This window comes from Pinus tabuliformis, chromosome X, assembly GCF_031772625.1.
Source record: "Pinus tabuliformis cultivar Carrire ecotype Pingquan chromosome X, CPIR1, whole genome shotgun sequence".
Lineage (NCBI taxonomy): Eukaryota > Viridiplantae > Streptophyta > Pinopsida > Pinales > Pinaceae > Pinus > Pinus tabuliformis.
This window is the reverse complement of record NC_142308.1, coordinates 381,191,012-381,208,548: the sequence shown is the minus strand read 5'-3', so window position 1 is coordinate 381,208,548 and position 17,537 is coordinate 381,191,012. Positions and strand designations below refer to the sequence as shown.

Here is a 17,537-nt window from a genome sequence, read left to right as displayed (position 1 = left end):
TCATTAAATTCATCACAAGGCATACAAGGGTAAACTACTTCTATGGCACTTACTCCAAGTTTCAGTTGCTTAAACTTGCAAAGACAAGATTTGCCAGTTATTACCTTAGCTTTAGGCGGCTAGTGAAGGTGAGACAAGCTTTAACTAATTTGGTGTGTGTTGAATAATGGGATGAAATTAACACTGCTAATGCAGTCAAGGACACTGTTCTTGACATTTACTTTTGGTCACAGGTTAAATATGTTTTGCAATTCACCAAACCAATTTATTACATGATCAAGTTTGGAGATTCAGATCGACCAGTAATTGGGGAGGTGTATGAGCAAATGGATAGCATGTTGGGGCAAATTAAAGACATTGTTGAGCCTAGAGATATCAACTTGTACAATTATATTCGTGCAAAGGTGGAAAACCGATGGGAAATGCTAAATGTTCCATTGCATGCATTAGCATATGTTTTGACACCTAAATACTATCATCCATCATGGCTTTCAACACCAACACCTGGGGGGGGAAGCAGGAGAAAACCACACCAAGATCAAGAGGTTCACAAAAAATATATGGCTACATTGAGTAAATTAATCCCTGATGAGGAGGAGGCTGCATTGGTACGGAGACAGTTGAGCAACTATACGCTTAACACTGGTCCATTTGGGAGCATGCATGCAATTAGAGATCGAGAGACTTTTTCTTCTCTTGAGTGGTGGAACATGCATGGAGGGGCTACTCCACTTCTACAAACTTTGGCATTGCGGGTGCTATCACAGGTGGTAAACACTTCTTCTGCAGAGAGACGTTGGAGCTCTTATTCTTTCATCCATAGTGTTAAAAGGAACAGGTTGAGTTTAGATCGGGCAGAGAACTTGGTTTATGTTCATTACAACTTGCGATTGTTGTCCCATTACTGTGACGATGCAAAGTCTAATAAAGACCTGTTGATTTGGGACAAGAATCCAGAGGAGCCCAATTTGGAAGATGGAGTGTTGCGATTAGAGCAATTAGAGGATGCTCTTATCCAGGTATGTCCATTGTGGTATGAATTTTCCTTATAAAGCATTTCTCTAATTCATGTTTTTAATTTTTTTGTTAACTAGTTTTTTTTTTTTTTGCATGAATTTTTTGAGTGATTCCAGAATGATGATGATCATGTTGATATGCCAACCCCACCCCCATCTGGTCCCTTGGTTCCTAGGTTCCATGGTTCAACACCAACAGCAGGGGGTTCTTCTTCATCAGTTTCAGTGCCACTGCCACAACTTCCACAGGCACCATCTTCTTCATTGCCACCACGTGGAGGCCCGCCGCCATGTTCTCTTTGTGGTGGAAGGAGGAGAGATTAGTAGATATATTCACAATTTACTACTTTTGTTATAGATTACTCACTAGACTTGTAGGCTTGTGAATTTGAATTTTGAACCTTTTTTGTCTTGGCGGTGACCAAGTGACATATTTTGTAAACATTATTATTTGAATTTTGGACATGTTGACAGTTGCTCATTTGCTAGATAAATCATAATATGCTCTATGTTTTATGTTTTATAATATGCTTAAAAATTTGATGTATGTTTGTAATTGCTAGAATATAGACGGTTGATGTACATACTAGTAACTACAATGGAATCATGGATGCCATATCTATCTTGATTTATGCAAAAATATGCATGTTTTCATGTCTTCTACAACTAATTTGGTATTTGGGATGTTTAGCAGACGCTTCGCTTCCTAGATTTTTGGAAAATGACGCTTCTGCGTCCCCGCTTCCAAAAAACATCCCCGCTTTGTGCAACATTGAGATGTACTCAATAACAAGAGATAATGACATCAAGAAATAATGAAGGCATCCATCATGACAAGTACATGAAACCAATAAATTTGCAAGTAAATTTAAAGTGCTCTAAGATGAGTAAATTAGAATGATATGCAATCTATCTAATATGGAATGCAATTATCTTGGTAAATTTTAAGTTAAATGTCTATCTAGATGTAACATTTCTCTCAACTATTTTGAAACTAGTCTCTAGTGTGAGTTGTGGAGAGAAGTACAAGGAAAGATAGAAAAGGCTATATTAATGATATCTCCCCTGGAAATCTAACCGCTCAGTGCCTCCGGTGCTATAGAAATTGTGGCTCTGACGACTGCAAGGTCACCGTTTTAAACACAAAAGAGGGTCTAAGCTTCTCAAGTTGAGTGAGAGAGGGCGTTCCTAAAGTCCTTCAACCAAGTTTATGCTTGGAGGTAAGTTAATTAAAGATGCAAATTAATGCTAAAGATGCCTAGATGAGATGCTTATGTGAAAATTAATGTTTCCAGAGAAAGTGTAACGAGAGAGTCTTCAAGTAAATGTTACCAATAGTTTTCAATGGAAATGAAATGTGAAACAATCAGCTTGATGTAAAACCACAAGTTCCAAGATATGTTGCTTGCAATAAAATAAATTTGCTCCGAGTGAAATGGCACAAGAGATATTTCAATGAATAATCATCAACAACCAAAATGCCATATGAACATGGATTGATAAAAGTATTGAAGTAATATTTCCAAAAAACCTTGTAAAGCAAAGTAAGATAATTTAAATTTGCCAAAATGAAATACTTGCTTGCTCAAATAAAACTTGCATGTGTTGTAAATGGAATGCATAAGTATTGAATAAAATGGAAATGGCAAACTATAAACTAATCTTGAGCATGTGCTAAAGCAAAAAAGGATATGAGTGTTATATTAATCATGCATGAAATGAAATTAGCAAGTGAAACTAGTGAAGAAGATTAGAGCAACTAAGTAAGAAATTAGTCAACCCACAAACAAATTTTCTCCCTCTAAATGGAGAGAAGGAATACCATGGGAAGAATTCCCAAGCTCCCTAAAAAGAAATCACCATTTTATTAATTTAGTTACAAGAGGTGAGAGTTGCTAAAGGCCTCAACTAAGCTCAAGGAAAACCTTTACAAATGAAAGCTTTAGGCAATAGACTTTTCCTTGATGAGTTATTTGATACAAATGAAGCCAAAAAAAGGCCATGAAATCTGAAAATTTGGAGGCTCGCTTTACATATAAAAACCAAATTTTGAAGAGGAGAAATTGGCATAAAGCGACAAAGGCTAGGCTTCCTTAAGCCCACGGCCTAGAGAGAAAATTGCTGCCCTCAAAGAGAACTCGGCCTTGCCAAAATAGAGCTTCAAATGCCCACAACCTCCTTTGAAATCTAGTCTTGAAAAGAGTGCCCAAAGTCCTGCAAACAACTTGTTAAATATTTTAGATAATAAATCCCGCAAGCTGCCACAAGAACAAGTTCAAGAGGACTACAAAATAAACCAAGTGTTGGCTATGAAATTAGTCAAGAAAATTGCAAATGTATATATACAATATAATTTACAAAGGTTAAGCTAAAGAGTATGAGTAAACTCTCCTCTTTGCTTAGCCATAATTTAGCTCTAAAATAGCAAAATTATATCAATGAAGCACAATGTTTTGAGAGAAAAATTTTAAATGAATTATGCTTGAAATATGAGCCCAAAGTCAAAAGACCCTACAAGATAAATTCAAAAGATGAGGCCTTGAGAATTAACAAATGTGGGTTCTACTTCGAGTATTTTCAAGAATGGGTCAGTTCCTCCAAGAACTTCCCTTCACACTTAAAGCTTGATCCAAAGGAAGATTTTCTACACAACTTCACATCGACAAATTAGATCCATATGGGCTTAATCACATGCAATGATGAGAAAATTTAGAGAAATATTGGACATCTACTAAAGTTTTCTCTACCTAGAGCAAGTAAACAAACCTTATGCTAATGTAAGATCAGTGTTTTAAAAAACGTCCGAGCCGACTCCGACTCGGCCGAGGCAATCCTAGCCAATGTTTGGCCGGGTCAGCTTGGTGGCCGAAACGAAACGGTTGGTCGGGTTGTTATCGAGTCGGTTGAGCCAGTCATCGACTCAATCGGCTCAGTAAAAACTTGGTCGACTTGAGAATTAACAAATGTGGGTTCTGCTTCAAGTATTTTCAAGAATGGGTCGATTCCTCCAAGAACTTCCCTTCACACTTGAAGCTTGATCCAAAGGAAGATTTTCTACACAACTTCAATGTTTCGCCGAGTTGGCTCGGTGGCCGAAACGAAACGTTTGGTCAAGTTGTTATTGAGCGGGTCGAGCCAATCATCGACTCGGTCGGCTTAGTAAAAACTTGGTCAGCTTGAGAATTAACAAATGTGGGATCCGCTTCGAGTATTTTCAAGAATGGGTTGATTCCTCCAAGAACTTCCCTTCACACTTAAAGCTTGATCCAAAGGAAGATTTTCTACACAACTTCACATCGACAAATTAGATCCATATGGGCTTAATCACATGCAATGATGAGAAAATTTAGAGATATATTGGACATCTACTAAATTTTTCTCTATCTAGAGCAAGTAAACAAACCTTATGCTAATGTAAGATCAGTGTTTTGAAAAACGTGCGAGCCGACTTCGACTCAGCCGAGGCAATCCTAGGCAATGTTTGGCCGAGTCGGCTCGGTGGCCGAAACGAAATGGTTGGTCAGGTTGTTATCGAGCCGGTCGAGCCAGTCATTGACTCGGTCGACTCAATAATGGTTGGCTCGGTAACAACCCGGTCGGCTCGGCGCTTTTAAAAATATCCTGAAGCACATTTGTCAAAAGTTGTTCCGCCTCCTACATATCAAAGGTTGGGTTGTTGTTTATTGTATATTTATATCCCTAAAGTAATCTATCACTATGAGAAAGTTTTGAAAATTACAAGGCCAAAGTATGGTTATCCTAGTGGCATGAATTAGAAACTGAAACAATGCATTGAGCCATACAATGTTTTTAAAAAGGCAAACGTTCTGGCAATGGACTAATAGATACATATTTACCTCTAATTGTTCTGGAGCTTGACCAAAATTAAATCAAGGGTTTTGAGACTTCATTAGGGGCAGATTTCTTGAAATCGTCTCCAACAGTTTAGGTAGAAGCATGAGATAGGTAGTCCTGTAGCAAAGGCACAAATTTGAAGACATTTGTTGATCAATTCATTGGCTTATCATTTGGGAATCTATGATTGGTTGCAGAGAATTGGTATTATTGTTGTTGTAGTCTAGTGATTGTCCTTGGGCTGAGGCAGAAAAGAATCCTAGCATTGGTGGCTAAGTATGAAATTTGTATTGGACAATGCACTAGGTGCCATTTTGATATAATGGATATATTCATGAGCCTACTTTGATCATATGTTGTCTTCTCTCTATATTCTAAAGCTTTGTGTTTGGAAACATGAATGAAAATCTTTAAAAATATGTTTTTATAAAAATAAAAATAAAAATTAATGTATTTTTTACAACGACCGAGTCATTGAAATCAAACTGGCCGAGTCGAAGTCGGAGTCGAAGCTGACCCTCGGCCGTTTCTGAACCAAAGTCAGAGTTCTAAAACATTGTGTAAGATAGCTATACATCAACACAACTTGATAAGCATAATGGAGAAGTTAGCATAATGAAATGGGTAGAAAGATGGAAGCAAGAAAAAACAAGATATTACCATACACGATGAGAATAACACCTCAAATGTAACCCCAAAGTATTTTTTAATTAATTGGAAGCAAGAACAATCCAGCAGAGTCTCCTTAAGCCCAATAGCTCATATCAAGATTATCGAATGAGTGCCCAATGGGTCTATTTATACAAATTTGGGAGGAAATCCCAATGAGAGTGCAAGTGACAAGTGTAGCAATTGTAAATATCTCAATGAGGAGACTGAATTACAAGTGACTTAGAGGACTATTGTAAGTGGCATCAAAAAAGTAATGCACATTCCCTTTGTTGGCTAGCAAATTTCATTTTAGTTGGTACATACTTCCTCATAGCTACCAAGTGTGCTAAGCGCAGGAGAAAATGGGACATATTCCATAGTTAACTCATCTCCAAGATCGAGCTACCTCAAACCCCAATACATGTGTTTCGAAGTGATTGCGTGTAGGTTGTATGGCTATCTAAAATTGTTGCATATTGGCTGTTGAACTGAAGGTGAGTGTACAAGTGTAAGGTTGAGTGGAGATTGGTGGAGACACAATCCACAATTTCCTCAATCAAATCCCATCAAATCGATTTCATTCACTTGCTGATTTGTACCTATGGTAGCTGCGTTGAAACTGGGCTTGCATGGATATTCTTTATGGCATGTGCATTGAACTTTTGGCATATGCAAATCTCCCTAACTATGGCTATTCATAGACCATGGAGTAAGGTGGGGTCTACCCCAAATCCACTTTATCTTAACTTTAAACTTTAGTAACATTTGTTTTAAATTAAATCACTTCAAACTTTTTCGTTGCCTCATGAACTCATCGTGGAACATTTCACTGCCTTTAACTTGCTTTTTTGTTTGACCTTGTAATTGAGTTGTGGCTTGCTTGGTGGGCCCCACATGATTGCCACATCACCTTTGACCTTCACTAGAATTGCCATGTCACTTGTTTGACTTTCTTTGACTTTGGAAAAAATTATAAATTTTTCCAATTATTGAATTTTTTGAATGTTTTCCTCATTTTTGCTATTGACATTAGAAAAGTTGGCTTTTGAAGGACTATAAGTCGTTGTTTGACCTCAAATTGGGTCTTAGGATAATGTTGGGCCTCTGAGGATGAATTACGAGTAGTCACACAGCCCAAACATTTCCTAGGACCACTTATTTATATCATTACATAAAAAAGAATTAAAAAATCTCGTTTTGCAGGAAATTTTAAAAATTAAACAACTGACCCCTAGACCTAATCAAATTCCGCAAAATTTCTTGAGTGATCTAGTATGGTAATATGCAATGACTCTAGGCATTAGGACTCACCCAAGGCCTTGTCATCAAGCCGCACTCCGGCTTTAGGGTTATAGCTTGGAGGAAAAACTCGATTAATTATTAAGTGCTAGAAAGTACCAATAATTAACCAAGTAAAAAGAACCTCCCAAAGTAAACTCGCTTGATGACAATGTCCCAAGTTACCTAGGCCTGTTACATGACACAATTCATCATACTAGCCTCACTCTACTACAACCCGTAAGGCTTGCGAACTCTGAGGACTAAAGAAGAAAAAAGAGAAAGGGCTTAGAAGCCCTGCTGAAATCTGGAACCCTGTAAGTGCAAGAAAGCTCTGAAATATCCTTGGGCATGGAGTCTTCAAAAAATTTAGGTGCAAATTCAGTGGTCAACAAGCCAACATGTCTGTTGTGAGCCTACATAATGCCCAAAAAATAAAAATTTTAATTTAATTTTCACAATTCTTCTAGGCTAACTTAGGTGACCTCTTGGCATGCGAGAAGACCTCATGATGCTACACAAAAATCAACACTATTAAGCACTGAGAGGGATCAAAAGGCTCAAAGTGAAAGCACCACCCTCAGACTAATTAACCGAATTGAGGTTTGCACCTCATGTTTTTTATCCTTGTCAACACTTAATAAAACTAGGGATAAGATGTATCCATGCTAGTGGTACCTAAGCACAACTAGGTTGGAATTAAACATTTGTATCGTTCATAAATTTTGAAACATAAAAATGTTATTTTTCAATTGTACAATGCAGAATTGGTGCTCTGCTTACAAGGAGATGGTTGGATATGCATTTTCATTATTCGCTTCAAAATTTGCCACTGCCTGTGTTGGAAATTGGATAAACGAGCGCTCCCTGTGTATTCCATGGCATGGACTAACCGCCTCTCATGGATCCTTATCTCTAGCAATGTGATTGTTGACCACCACCTACAGGCTTTGGTCTAATGGCAATCATGATTCCCAACTAGTATCAAAGTGTAGGTCATGAGTTTACTCAGCTCACACTAGAGGGAGATTGTTGGATATTGGATAAACTAGCGCTCCTCGTGTGTTTTGTGACATGGACTAACCACCTCTCATGGATCATTATCTCTAGCGATGCAATCTTTGACTATACACCTGTCGGTTTTGGTCTAACGACAATCATGATTTCCAACAGCCCACAACATTAACAGTTGTAACACCAAATATTGGATTTGCAATTCTCATATTCTTATTTTCCTTCTATAGAACCTAATTTGTTCATGATAATTGTTATCTGGAGTTAAGATCACAAAGGCTTTTATGTTTGCCTCAAAATGTAAACATGAGAATTCTACTAGATTAGTTTCGTCGGTAAATATAACTTGACTTGCTAGCTTCAAATTAGTGTTTTTTAGTAATCGTTTATGAACCAAAATTCAATATGTTAAATTTAGTTGTTTTGTATAATTTTTTGAGTCCACCACCACCTTTTTAAGTCATAATCACACGGTTTTAGTTTGTTGTTGTTAAAAAGGGTAGGAGCTTATCATGGGCATAAATTGTCAAATTCAATCACAGTTTTATTTTGTGATTCCGTAAAAGAAGATAAGGCACTAGTGATTCTCAACTACTATAATACACTAGCCAACAGATTAGTCAACATTGTTAACATCCATATATACACAAAGTAACACAATTAACATTAACATATGTAAAACAGGATGACACATCATTACGACCTCCCCGACTTTAGGGCAGAGTATGCACATCTGGCATCTAGACGTGCATACTCTCCCTTAAAGTCAGGGAGTTCACAGGTTTGAATCTCTTGCTCCTTGGGTTTAGGCTCCCATTGAAAGGGTTGGCAACTTGGTAGTTTACCCCGCTTACCATCCATGGATCATGGGAAAGTATTCAGTGGGTTTTCCACGAAGCCTTCTTTATATATATATATATATATATATATATATATATATATATATATATATACTATGTCATAGGGTTCGCCGAACTTGAAGGTTCAGGTTCAAAATTCGGCGAACCTCAAAAAAAATTTGAAATTCGTTCAGGTTCGCCGAACCTAAAATTCGAACCTGAAGTCGAACCTAATCAAACTCGAACCTGAACGCGAATTTAATCGAATTTTTTTAAGGTTCGATTTAGGGTTCGCCAGTTTTTTTGACGGTTTTATTTGGCTGTTTACGAGAAAAACCAGGGGCCGCATACCGCTTTTCTGCAACGCTTCCCGCCAAATATTTCTTTATAAACGATGGCTCTCTAACGTTTTGGCACAAGCTGTCGGGAGTATTGAGTGAGCATTTGTATTGAGCAGAGCTGTGCGTTTGATTGTGCTGTGCAGTCACGCAGTGTGAGGCTTGAGCAGTGAGCCTTGAGGAGATCTCAGATCGTTGTGGTGTGTTTATGCAAAACAAGTTGATGGAATTGCTCTACTGCAATCTGAAAATTAACTTGCAGACATATTCATAAGGCCCTGAGCAAAGACAAATATAAAAGATCCAAAGATATGTTATGTGTTGAGGAGGCATCAACAGTCTAGAAAATTATATGTTAAGACTTATCTTTGATGAAATTTAAGTTTTCAAATTCAATTTTCGTTCAATCTTTTTCCAACATGTCTATAGGGAAAGAAATGAAGAAGATGATGAACTCTCAAAAGCATGTCTTCAATTAGATCCAGGATCATGGCATATCCAAGAGCATAAGAATAATCAAATTTCTGAATATTTGCATCCCTCCTTTTATTGATTTTGGTATTCTTACAAGATGACATGTACTTAGGTCATATTTTCTGGAGCATGTGATCCTGGAGACGATATCTGTTTTATTTTTTCTTTCTGTTTACTGTGGGAAGCATTTTTTTAAATAGCCATTTCAGAACTATATGTCATGTTGAACAGTTTTTTACTGGAGAATATTATGTGTTCCCGTGCGGAGGACTAAAGATCTAACATTTTGAACTGTATTGGGCGGTTTTTCAGGAGAGGAACCTCTGTTTTTCTCTTTTATATGATGTCTACAGAAATGCTTAAATGTATATACAATATGTAGTTTTTCCATAAAATTAAGATTTTTTCCTAGAGAAAAAAAATTTCATGTGTTGACTCTTGAGGAGAAAAAAAATTATTAAGGAAAAGTGTTGGATATTTGGAATAATCATCGAGGCCCTCGAACCAAGAGAATAAATAGTCATGCAAAGACAAAATCAAAATGCAACTAAAATTAAGCGTTTGAATTTTCTATTATTTTGTCATATATAGATATATGTATAAATATATATATATATATTGAAAAATATGTATAGTCGAACCTAATGCCGAACCTCATTCGAACCTGATCGGAAAATTCGAATTCGAATCGAACTTAATCGTTGTCGAACTCGAACCATGTGACATAGTATATATATAAGGGGTTAGCTCAACCAATTATTGCTAATGTTGCTAGGAATTTGGCTAGCTTTGTGTCAGCAAATGCCTAGTTTGAGTCCTCCTAAGAGAAGTGCACTAGTCTATGACAACGACTTTACTAGGGATGCCATCCATGAATGTGAAAATGTTGTTTTTCCTATAAACCTATCATTTGACAATCCATTGACCTTACGAAATTATTGATCTACTGAATGAACGCACAGCTAGGTTATTAACATTAAATTAATAGAAGCATAAACATAACAAATCTCACAAAAAGATGACACAACAAATTCTTCCCAATCAAACCAGTTCTCCATTAAACTATTCAGAACCTACATGGACTCTTATCCTAGGATAATAGCCCAATTAAGGAAATACATGTACAACAACTAAATCTAATCCAGTTGATCAAGTACTTATCTGATCTAGATCTCCTCGCTACCCCCTTCCTCAGACCCAACACACTAGAGTATTACACACCTCACTGAGATGACTCTCTCAAACTTGTGTTGTTGTATGGTGTGTCTTCTCCTTCTCCTTAGCCTTGATTTTCTAGCTTTTCGTTAAGCTAAATCCCAAGCCCTAATCTCCAAAGTGATTGTTGACCCAAATTAGATCGTGCCTCACTTGAGATCAAGGATTGAGATTGCAGCATAATTACCGAAGTAAATACTTTACTTTTTCTAATGTTTCTTTAGCTCAATTAGCCAACATAACAATTATGTGCTTTCCTAACGTAGACTTACGCTAGGTTAGAAATGCAACTTTCTCACACTAGAGCAAGTGTCTAAGGAGACTTTGGGTGCCTTTTGCACACCTAGAAACTTAGGCCTATGCAGAAGTACTTGCTTGACCTACAAACATCAATTAGCGAGGGAGGTACTTCTGCCCCATGGAATTGATTTTGATCTTGGAACTGCATCCATTGCCATGGTTGCTCTCTCTAAACTAGAAGCCTTCCCTACCATCCACTCTAGAAACATCCTTGAAGTTCTGCTCTCCTTGGCCTAGTTCCTATAAGCCTCTTGCTCCTGATCATCTTGTAAGGTCATCTCCTACCAGGAAACCTTATTGATAGTTTTGATGGAATCTATCAACTTCTCCTCCCATCTTGAACCTAAAGGTTGACTCCCTCTAAACTACTCAACCTTTGAAGCTTCCCATTCCTTATTCTTTGTCACTGCTCTACTTCTAGCCATCGCTTGAATATGTTGGCCCCTTAGCCCATACAGGTTTCTCTCTCTAACTCCAATGACATGTCCCTCATCAGAGCTAAGATCCCACAGGTTTGATAAGTACCTTCCCACCCTAGAATGTTGCATAGAACCCCTTCTCCATCATAGAGACCAAAAGCAAACTCCACCTGAGTTTTGGCACCCATAGCACGTCTTTCACTTCCATCCTACCTCTTGACTCAGGTTGAAATGCCACTATTCCAAACTCTTTTACTACATGTTTGGCATCATCACCAAAACTCTACATGCATATCTAAGTCCCACTCAGCCAAGTTGTCGAATTGTTCCTGTGATCCTATCATGTGCCATGTGGCTCCACTATCTAGTAGTCATGCACCCACTAGTAATGTGCCTGACGTAAGGTAGGAAACAAGTGCGGACCCGATTTTAAACTTCCTGGAACACTCCTCTTGAGCTTCTGCCAATGTGGCTATAGTTGATTGCATGCCCCTTTCTTCCTCTCTGGACACTATCAAAAATAATGTTTCGTCTTATGATAGGAAAAACACTTGACCTTAGTCAAGTCCTCCTTCTTGGGTTATGAAGTTGACTCTCACACCTACTACTCGAACCTTTGCTCCTCGTTGCCCGATTAACAAGAACAAGACTCTCATCATCCCCACTCTTCTATTGTCCTACGGACAATGATTTCTCCCAGATCTTTTGAGTGAAGTCATCCCACATTCCATTCAAATATGGTAGATTTTCTTGTGTTGGAACACCTATCACAAAGGTATCCAAAGGTTTTGAAAACCTGCTCAAGGTTGTCCTTCCAAGGTCCTCATCTAGCATGGCTACCCCAACAGCTCCAAGCTCATCTCAAACTTGTCGAATCCTAGTGAGGTATGATGTTATTATGTGTAATTTAGCCATCTAGGTGTTCTTGAGCTTCTTGCTCAACACCATTTTATGATTCTAACTATCACTCTGATATAGGTTCATCAGAATGGTCCACATCTCATGGGCACTATTCTTCCCTGATATGTGAGGGATCACATAATCCTTCAACCCATCCATGATGATACATCTGGCTTTTATATCTTTTGATTTGTGGGTTGCCAAAGTTGTAGCTTTTGAAGGAGTTGTAACCTGGGTGTTAACAAAATCCCATGGGTCATTCTCCATGAGAACCAATGTTATCCTCTCCTTCCATGGACTGAAGTTGTACGCACCATCCAACCTATCCTCAAACCTCAAACTAGTCGCTGCAATCTCGAAATCGAAAAATCAACTGAAAGATTCTGGTTTCTTATGCCCTAATTGGTATGGTCTCCCTCTCCCTCTAAAGGTTAACCTCTGTGAACCACTCCAGATGCACTATCCACGCAATTCCTTGTTGTAACCTGCATTACTGCAACTTTCCCGCAACTTTTTACTTCTCTACGGCACCATACAACAAACCTACATCCCTACGCTATCATACTTGCCTATATGGCCTTGTCTACGCAATTGTCTAGCAGGATTTCATGCCCAACTAAAAGACCTGCAGCACTCGTGTCTTCTTACAGTTGTTGACCTCTGACTACACGCTTGCACCCAACAGCCACTGTCGTCGCTACTTGAAAGTGTTGCCTCAATGTTGTTGGCTTTTGCTCTCTCTGTGAGCGATCTGCAAGTTGTCCCAAGTTTCCTACCGACTTTATGGCCTCCCATGTTTATCCAATCCTATAGCCCGCTAAAATTCATGACCACCCTGCCTTTACGTGTTATTGTCCCCTTTCTCTGCGCCACCAATCTCTTCGTGGTTTCTCCTTTTGTGCCAATAGCATGTCCTTCCTTGGTCCGCGTTCTCAATGTGCATCCACAGTCTAATGGCCCATGTGCACATCTACAACCTACTCCTGACCTATGTGTCTATCGACTTGACCCTGTACGACATATCCTTGTCCACTCTAACAGTGTCTGTTGAGCTTGTTTGATTAGTCTCTAACGATAGACAGTTGAGCGGGTATGACAACCCACTTAACCTGTCGACCCCTACTCTTTTCCCTTTTTCTTATTTATTTTTTTAAAGAAAAACTCAACCACTTCAAAAAAAAGTTGGATTCAGCCATCTTACTCTTCAGTCAACCATGCCATACATTGTGCAGCCTGCGATCTCAACCCTTTAAAAAAAAAATCACCCCATACAATCAAGGTCGAACCTGGCCTCGATGATATTGTACGAACGTAACACCTTGAGATCGGTTCTCAAAGTTTATCACTCTAATACCATGTTTCTTGCATACCTAACACTCAACAATCCATTGACCTAACATATTTTAGATCTACTAAATGAACACACAGCTAAGTTATTAACATTAAATTAGCAGAATAAAAATATAATCAATCTTATAGAATGACACAACAGATTGTGCCCAATCAAACAAGTTCATCATTAAAATTATCTAGAACCTATTTGGACTCTTGTCCTGGGATAATGGCCCAACTAAGGAAATACAAGTACAACTAGATCTGGTCTAGCTGATCAAGCCCTCCTTGGCTAATTTAGATCTCCTTGTTACCCCTTCCTCAAACTCAACAATATAGAGTATTACACTCCTCACTAAAATGCCTCTCTCAATCTTGTGTTCTGTTGATTTTTGTAGCTTGGGCAAATACTTTTGTACTTGCTTAAGGTCTTCTAGCCATGTATCTTGACTAGAAGGGCCTTGTTTGGCCTCTTTAGGAGCTTGCATGCAACATGCAGAGTGTGCAAGTGAGTTGCATGCATGTGGATTGTTGCATATGACATGCATGAGATGTGCATGTAATGCAAGCTAAATTTATGACATGTACTTGAGTTAAAGTAAAGAAAGCTAAAGATTGGAAAGTTAACTAAATTCAAGTCGCTTATCTCAGTTAACTTGATGAGCTAATTTTGGTTCTCAATTTTATAGCTTATGAAAGTCAAAAATTGAGCCTAAGTGTTGAGGCTAAGACACAACAACAACACATGTATGAGAGCAGCAACTCAGTAAGCGTGTGATGGGTCCAAGAGAGTGCAGAGGAGTTGAGATCCAAATATGCAAGAGAAAGTAGATCTGCTGGATCAGATCCTAAGTTTTGTAAACTATATTTTCTCAATTGGGCCAGGATCCCAAGAAGGGAGAATAAGTAAAGAAGGGAGAATAAGTAAGTTCCGATTTTTTAATGAAGAACTGATTTGTCAGGCAGAAATCTATTTGTGGTCATGTGATTTAGATCATAATTTGCTTCCACTGAATTTTTATGTGCTAGAAAGTTAGTCATATATTTGTTCAATAATTAATTGTTGAGAATTAAATATCGGGTGTTGGGTTTGGATAAATTCTAAGATGTCATTGTATGGTATGTCTTCTCCTCCTTAGCCTTGCTTTTATAACTTTTCATTGAGCTAAATCCCTAACCCTAATCTCCAAAGTGATTGATGATAGAGATTAGATCTCATCTCACTTGAGATCAAGGGTTGATATTAAAACATAATTACTAACATAAATACTTTATTTTTTCTAATGTTTCTTTAGCTCAATTAGGCTAAGTGACAAATGCAACATGCTCACTCTAGATCAATTGTCTAAGGAGACTTTGGACGACTTCTACATGCCTAGACACTTAGTCCTATACATAAGTACCTGCCCCAACTACAAACATTAATAGAAAAAGCATCTCTTAAGTTTTCCTACAAGGTTTTCCTCATAAAAAATACATAAATAAATGTTTGTGTGTGTGTGTGTCTATACTCTCCCCTAAAGTTGGGGAGGTCACAAGTTTGACTCTCTTGCCCCTTGGGGTGAGGCCACTCTCTTGTTCCTTGGGGTTAGGTCCCCATTGAAAGGGACGACAATTTACCCCACTTACCTTCCATGAATCATGAGAAAGTATTCAGTGGGTTTTCCACAAATCTTTCTTCAGAATATATACATATATATAACCAATTTTTGTTGATGTCACTAGGCATTTGGATAGCTCCGTGTTGGCAAGTGCCTAGTTTGAATCCTCCTATGAAAGGTGCACTAGTCTATGTCAACTGGTTTATTAGGGATTCCATCCATGAATGTGGAAAAGTATCCCTCAACTTTCCCCACAAGGTTTTCTTCAAAAAAAAATATATGCGTGTGTGTGTGTCTAAAAGTTAGGTCTAAAAAGTAGATTTGTTATGCCATAAGTGGGGGTGATTTCTATTATAGGCCAAACCCATTTCCTTAACAAAATGCAAAATCGACTTAAGCAGACGCCTGTCTCACATCACAGCGAGTGAAGTAAATTATTCTTAGTACATGGTATAATTTGCAATACCCACTATACTTTAAAATTTTCAAAAACTTTAATTTTCTATTTTAGATTGGGAATTCTGCTTGCTGATTTTTATATTGTTATATCATAAACAACAAGTTTACCTTGGGAAAATAAAAAATAGCATAGAATGTAATCCAAGGTTAAATACATTGGTTTTGTTATTATTGGACATATCTTGCATTTTGCTTCTAATGATTTGAGTGCGGATCTGGGCCTATTTGTGAGCTGTAACATACAAAATGTGCATCAAATGTCAAGGTTTCCAGCTCCCAACAAGTGACTATTAGAAACCTTGTTTAGTGACTCTATATTGCTTTTAAATTATTAATTTATTGTTTTAGAGTCCAAAATATATAATTGACAACCATATTTAAAGTCAATCTTAAATCTAGAAATTCTCTAGACACTTTACCTAGAGGGATTTGATCCCATCCTACAGGAAACATAACTTCCAGCTTGCTATAAATTGTGATTTTTCTGATGTTACAAGTTGGAAAGTGGTCTCATGAGGCTTATTTCTCATCCTCCAATCTCCTCACCCATTGATCTATGATCTAGCAGTGCTTTGGCACTCATTGTGTGTCAAATTGAGTGAAATAAGTTGTTGTCTCTGCTGTTTGTTGCAGTTTATGCAGTCTGACTCTGATTTAACAGAAAAACGAGCTAATTTGCTCTATAATCCCCCTAACCAGCAACTCAAACTGAAAAATTACATCACTACTGGTTAGGATATTTTCTCTACATCATTTTTTATTATTTATGTGCCATATTTAACAACAATTGGTGTACTGTTTTGCAGTGTTTAGTTTTCAGCTGCATATTTATACACAGAAATTAGTAGGACAATCACCATAACTAACTTCTCCACCTCTTATGGACCCTATTTAAAGCACTACGCGTACTTCGGATTGGTTGGGGTATTAAGTGGGAATTCTCCCTTGGCCTTTCAGGAAGAAGATAGGCCTAAAGTGTGGGGATCCAGGTTGAGATAGCAGTGGGCCCTTACCCTATGTGTATCAAACCTAACAAGTTGCACAAACCTTTGCAACCCTCTTAATTGGATCAGTAACAGGCACAAAGCCTTCACCTCACCCTTACCTAGTATCAAGAAGACATTCCAAGTGTTGGGCAGGCCCTCTAAATGGAATCTTCAACCAGAGTATGAATATTGATATCACTGCCAATATAATAGTTGGAGCATCTCGAATGAGTAGATCCTCCTAATGTTCCAAATTTAATTTTTTGCAGAAATTTGCTTCAGAAATTTAAGTCATTAACTCCGTAAACAATTTGCACAAATTGAGCCACAAATTTAACGGCAAAAACTGAAAATATAAACTGCAACTGAACAATAGACAAGATACCCATGCAGCAAGCTCAGCCTTATTTTATTAATATCTAATATGTTGATACAAGAAAATGGAAATGGCTGAGGTGATTGCCTCACAAGATCTACAACAATGCCACAACTGGCCTCCAAAATACACTGAAAATCAATAAGCTGCAACCTGTGAATTCTGGATGAATTCACCAAGGAGAGAGATGGGTTCTCGCCCACTCTCGCTAAATCACCCAAGGGTTTCCGTCCTGGGACTACCAATTTCTAACCCCAATTTTAAATAGATTCTGAACTACAGGCATAAATAGCCAATACTAATAAATAAATAAACCAACCATGTATAGAGAACACGCTCCAGGGATGCTTGTATGCCTGTTTGCTGAAAGAAAGTAACATCTGGCACAGTCCTTGGACAATCCACTGCAATCTGTACTCGAAAACAAAGAAGAACCCTCAGCTGAAACATGTTACTTGAATTGTCTTTCATATGAGAAAGTCAG

At 37.9% G+C, this 17,537-nt stretch overlaps 1 protein-coding gene across 4 annotated transcripts in view; it reads right to left on the bottom strand.

Annotated features, from left to right (window-relative positions):
* The window catches only part of LOC149140132 (Ypt/Rab-GAP domain of gyp1p superfamily protein), a 287,711-nt gene that overhangs the window by 157,363 nt on the left and 112,811 nt on the right, over positions 1-17,537 (bottom strand). For all 4 annotated transcript variants that reach the window (XM_089446802.1, XM_089446799.1, XM_089446798.1 and 1 more), the window contains exon 6: positions 17,373-17,464. In XM_089446802.1, coding sequence (XP_089302928.1) covers positions 17,373-17,464 — 92 coding nt within the window. The remainder of the gene's footprint in view (positions 1-17,372; positions 17,465-17,537) is intronic.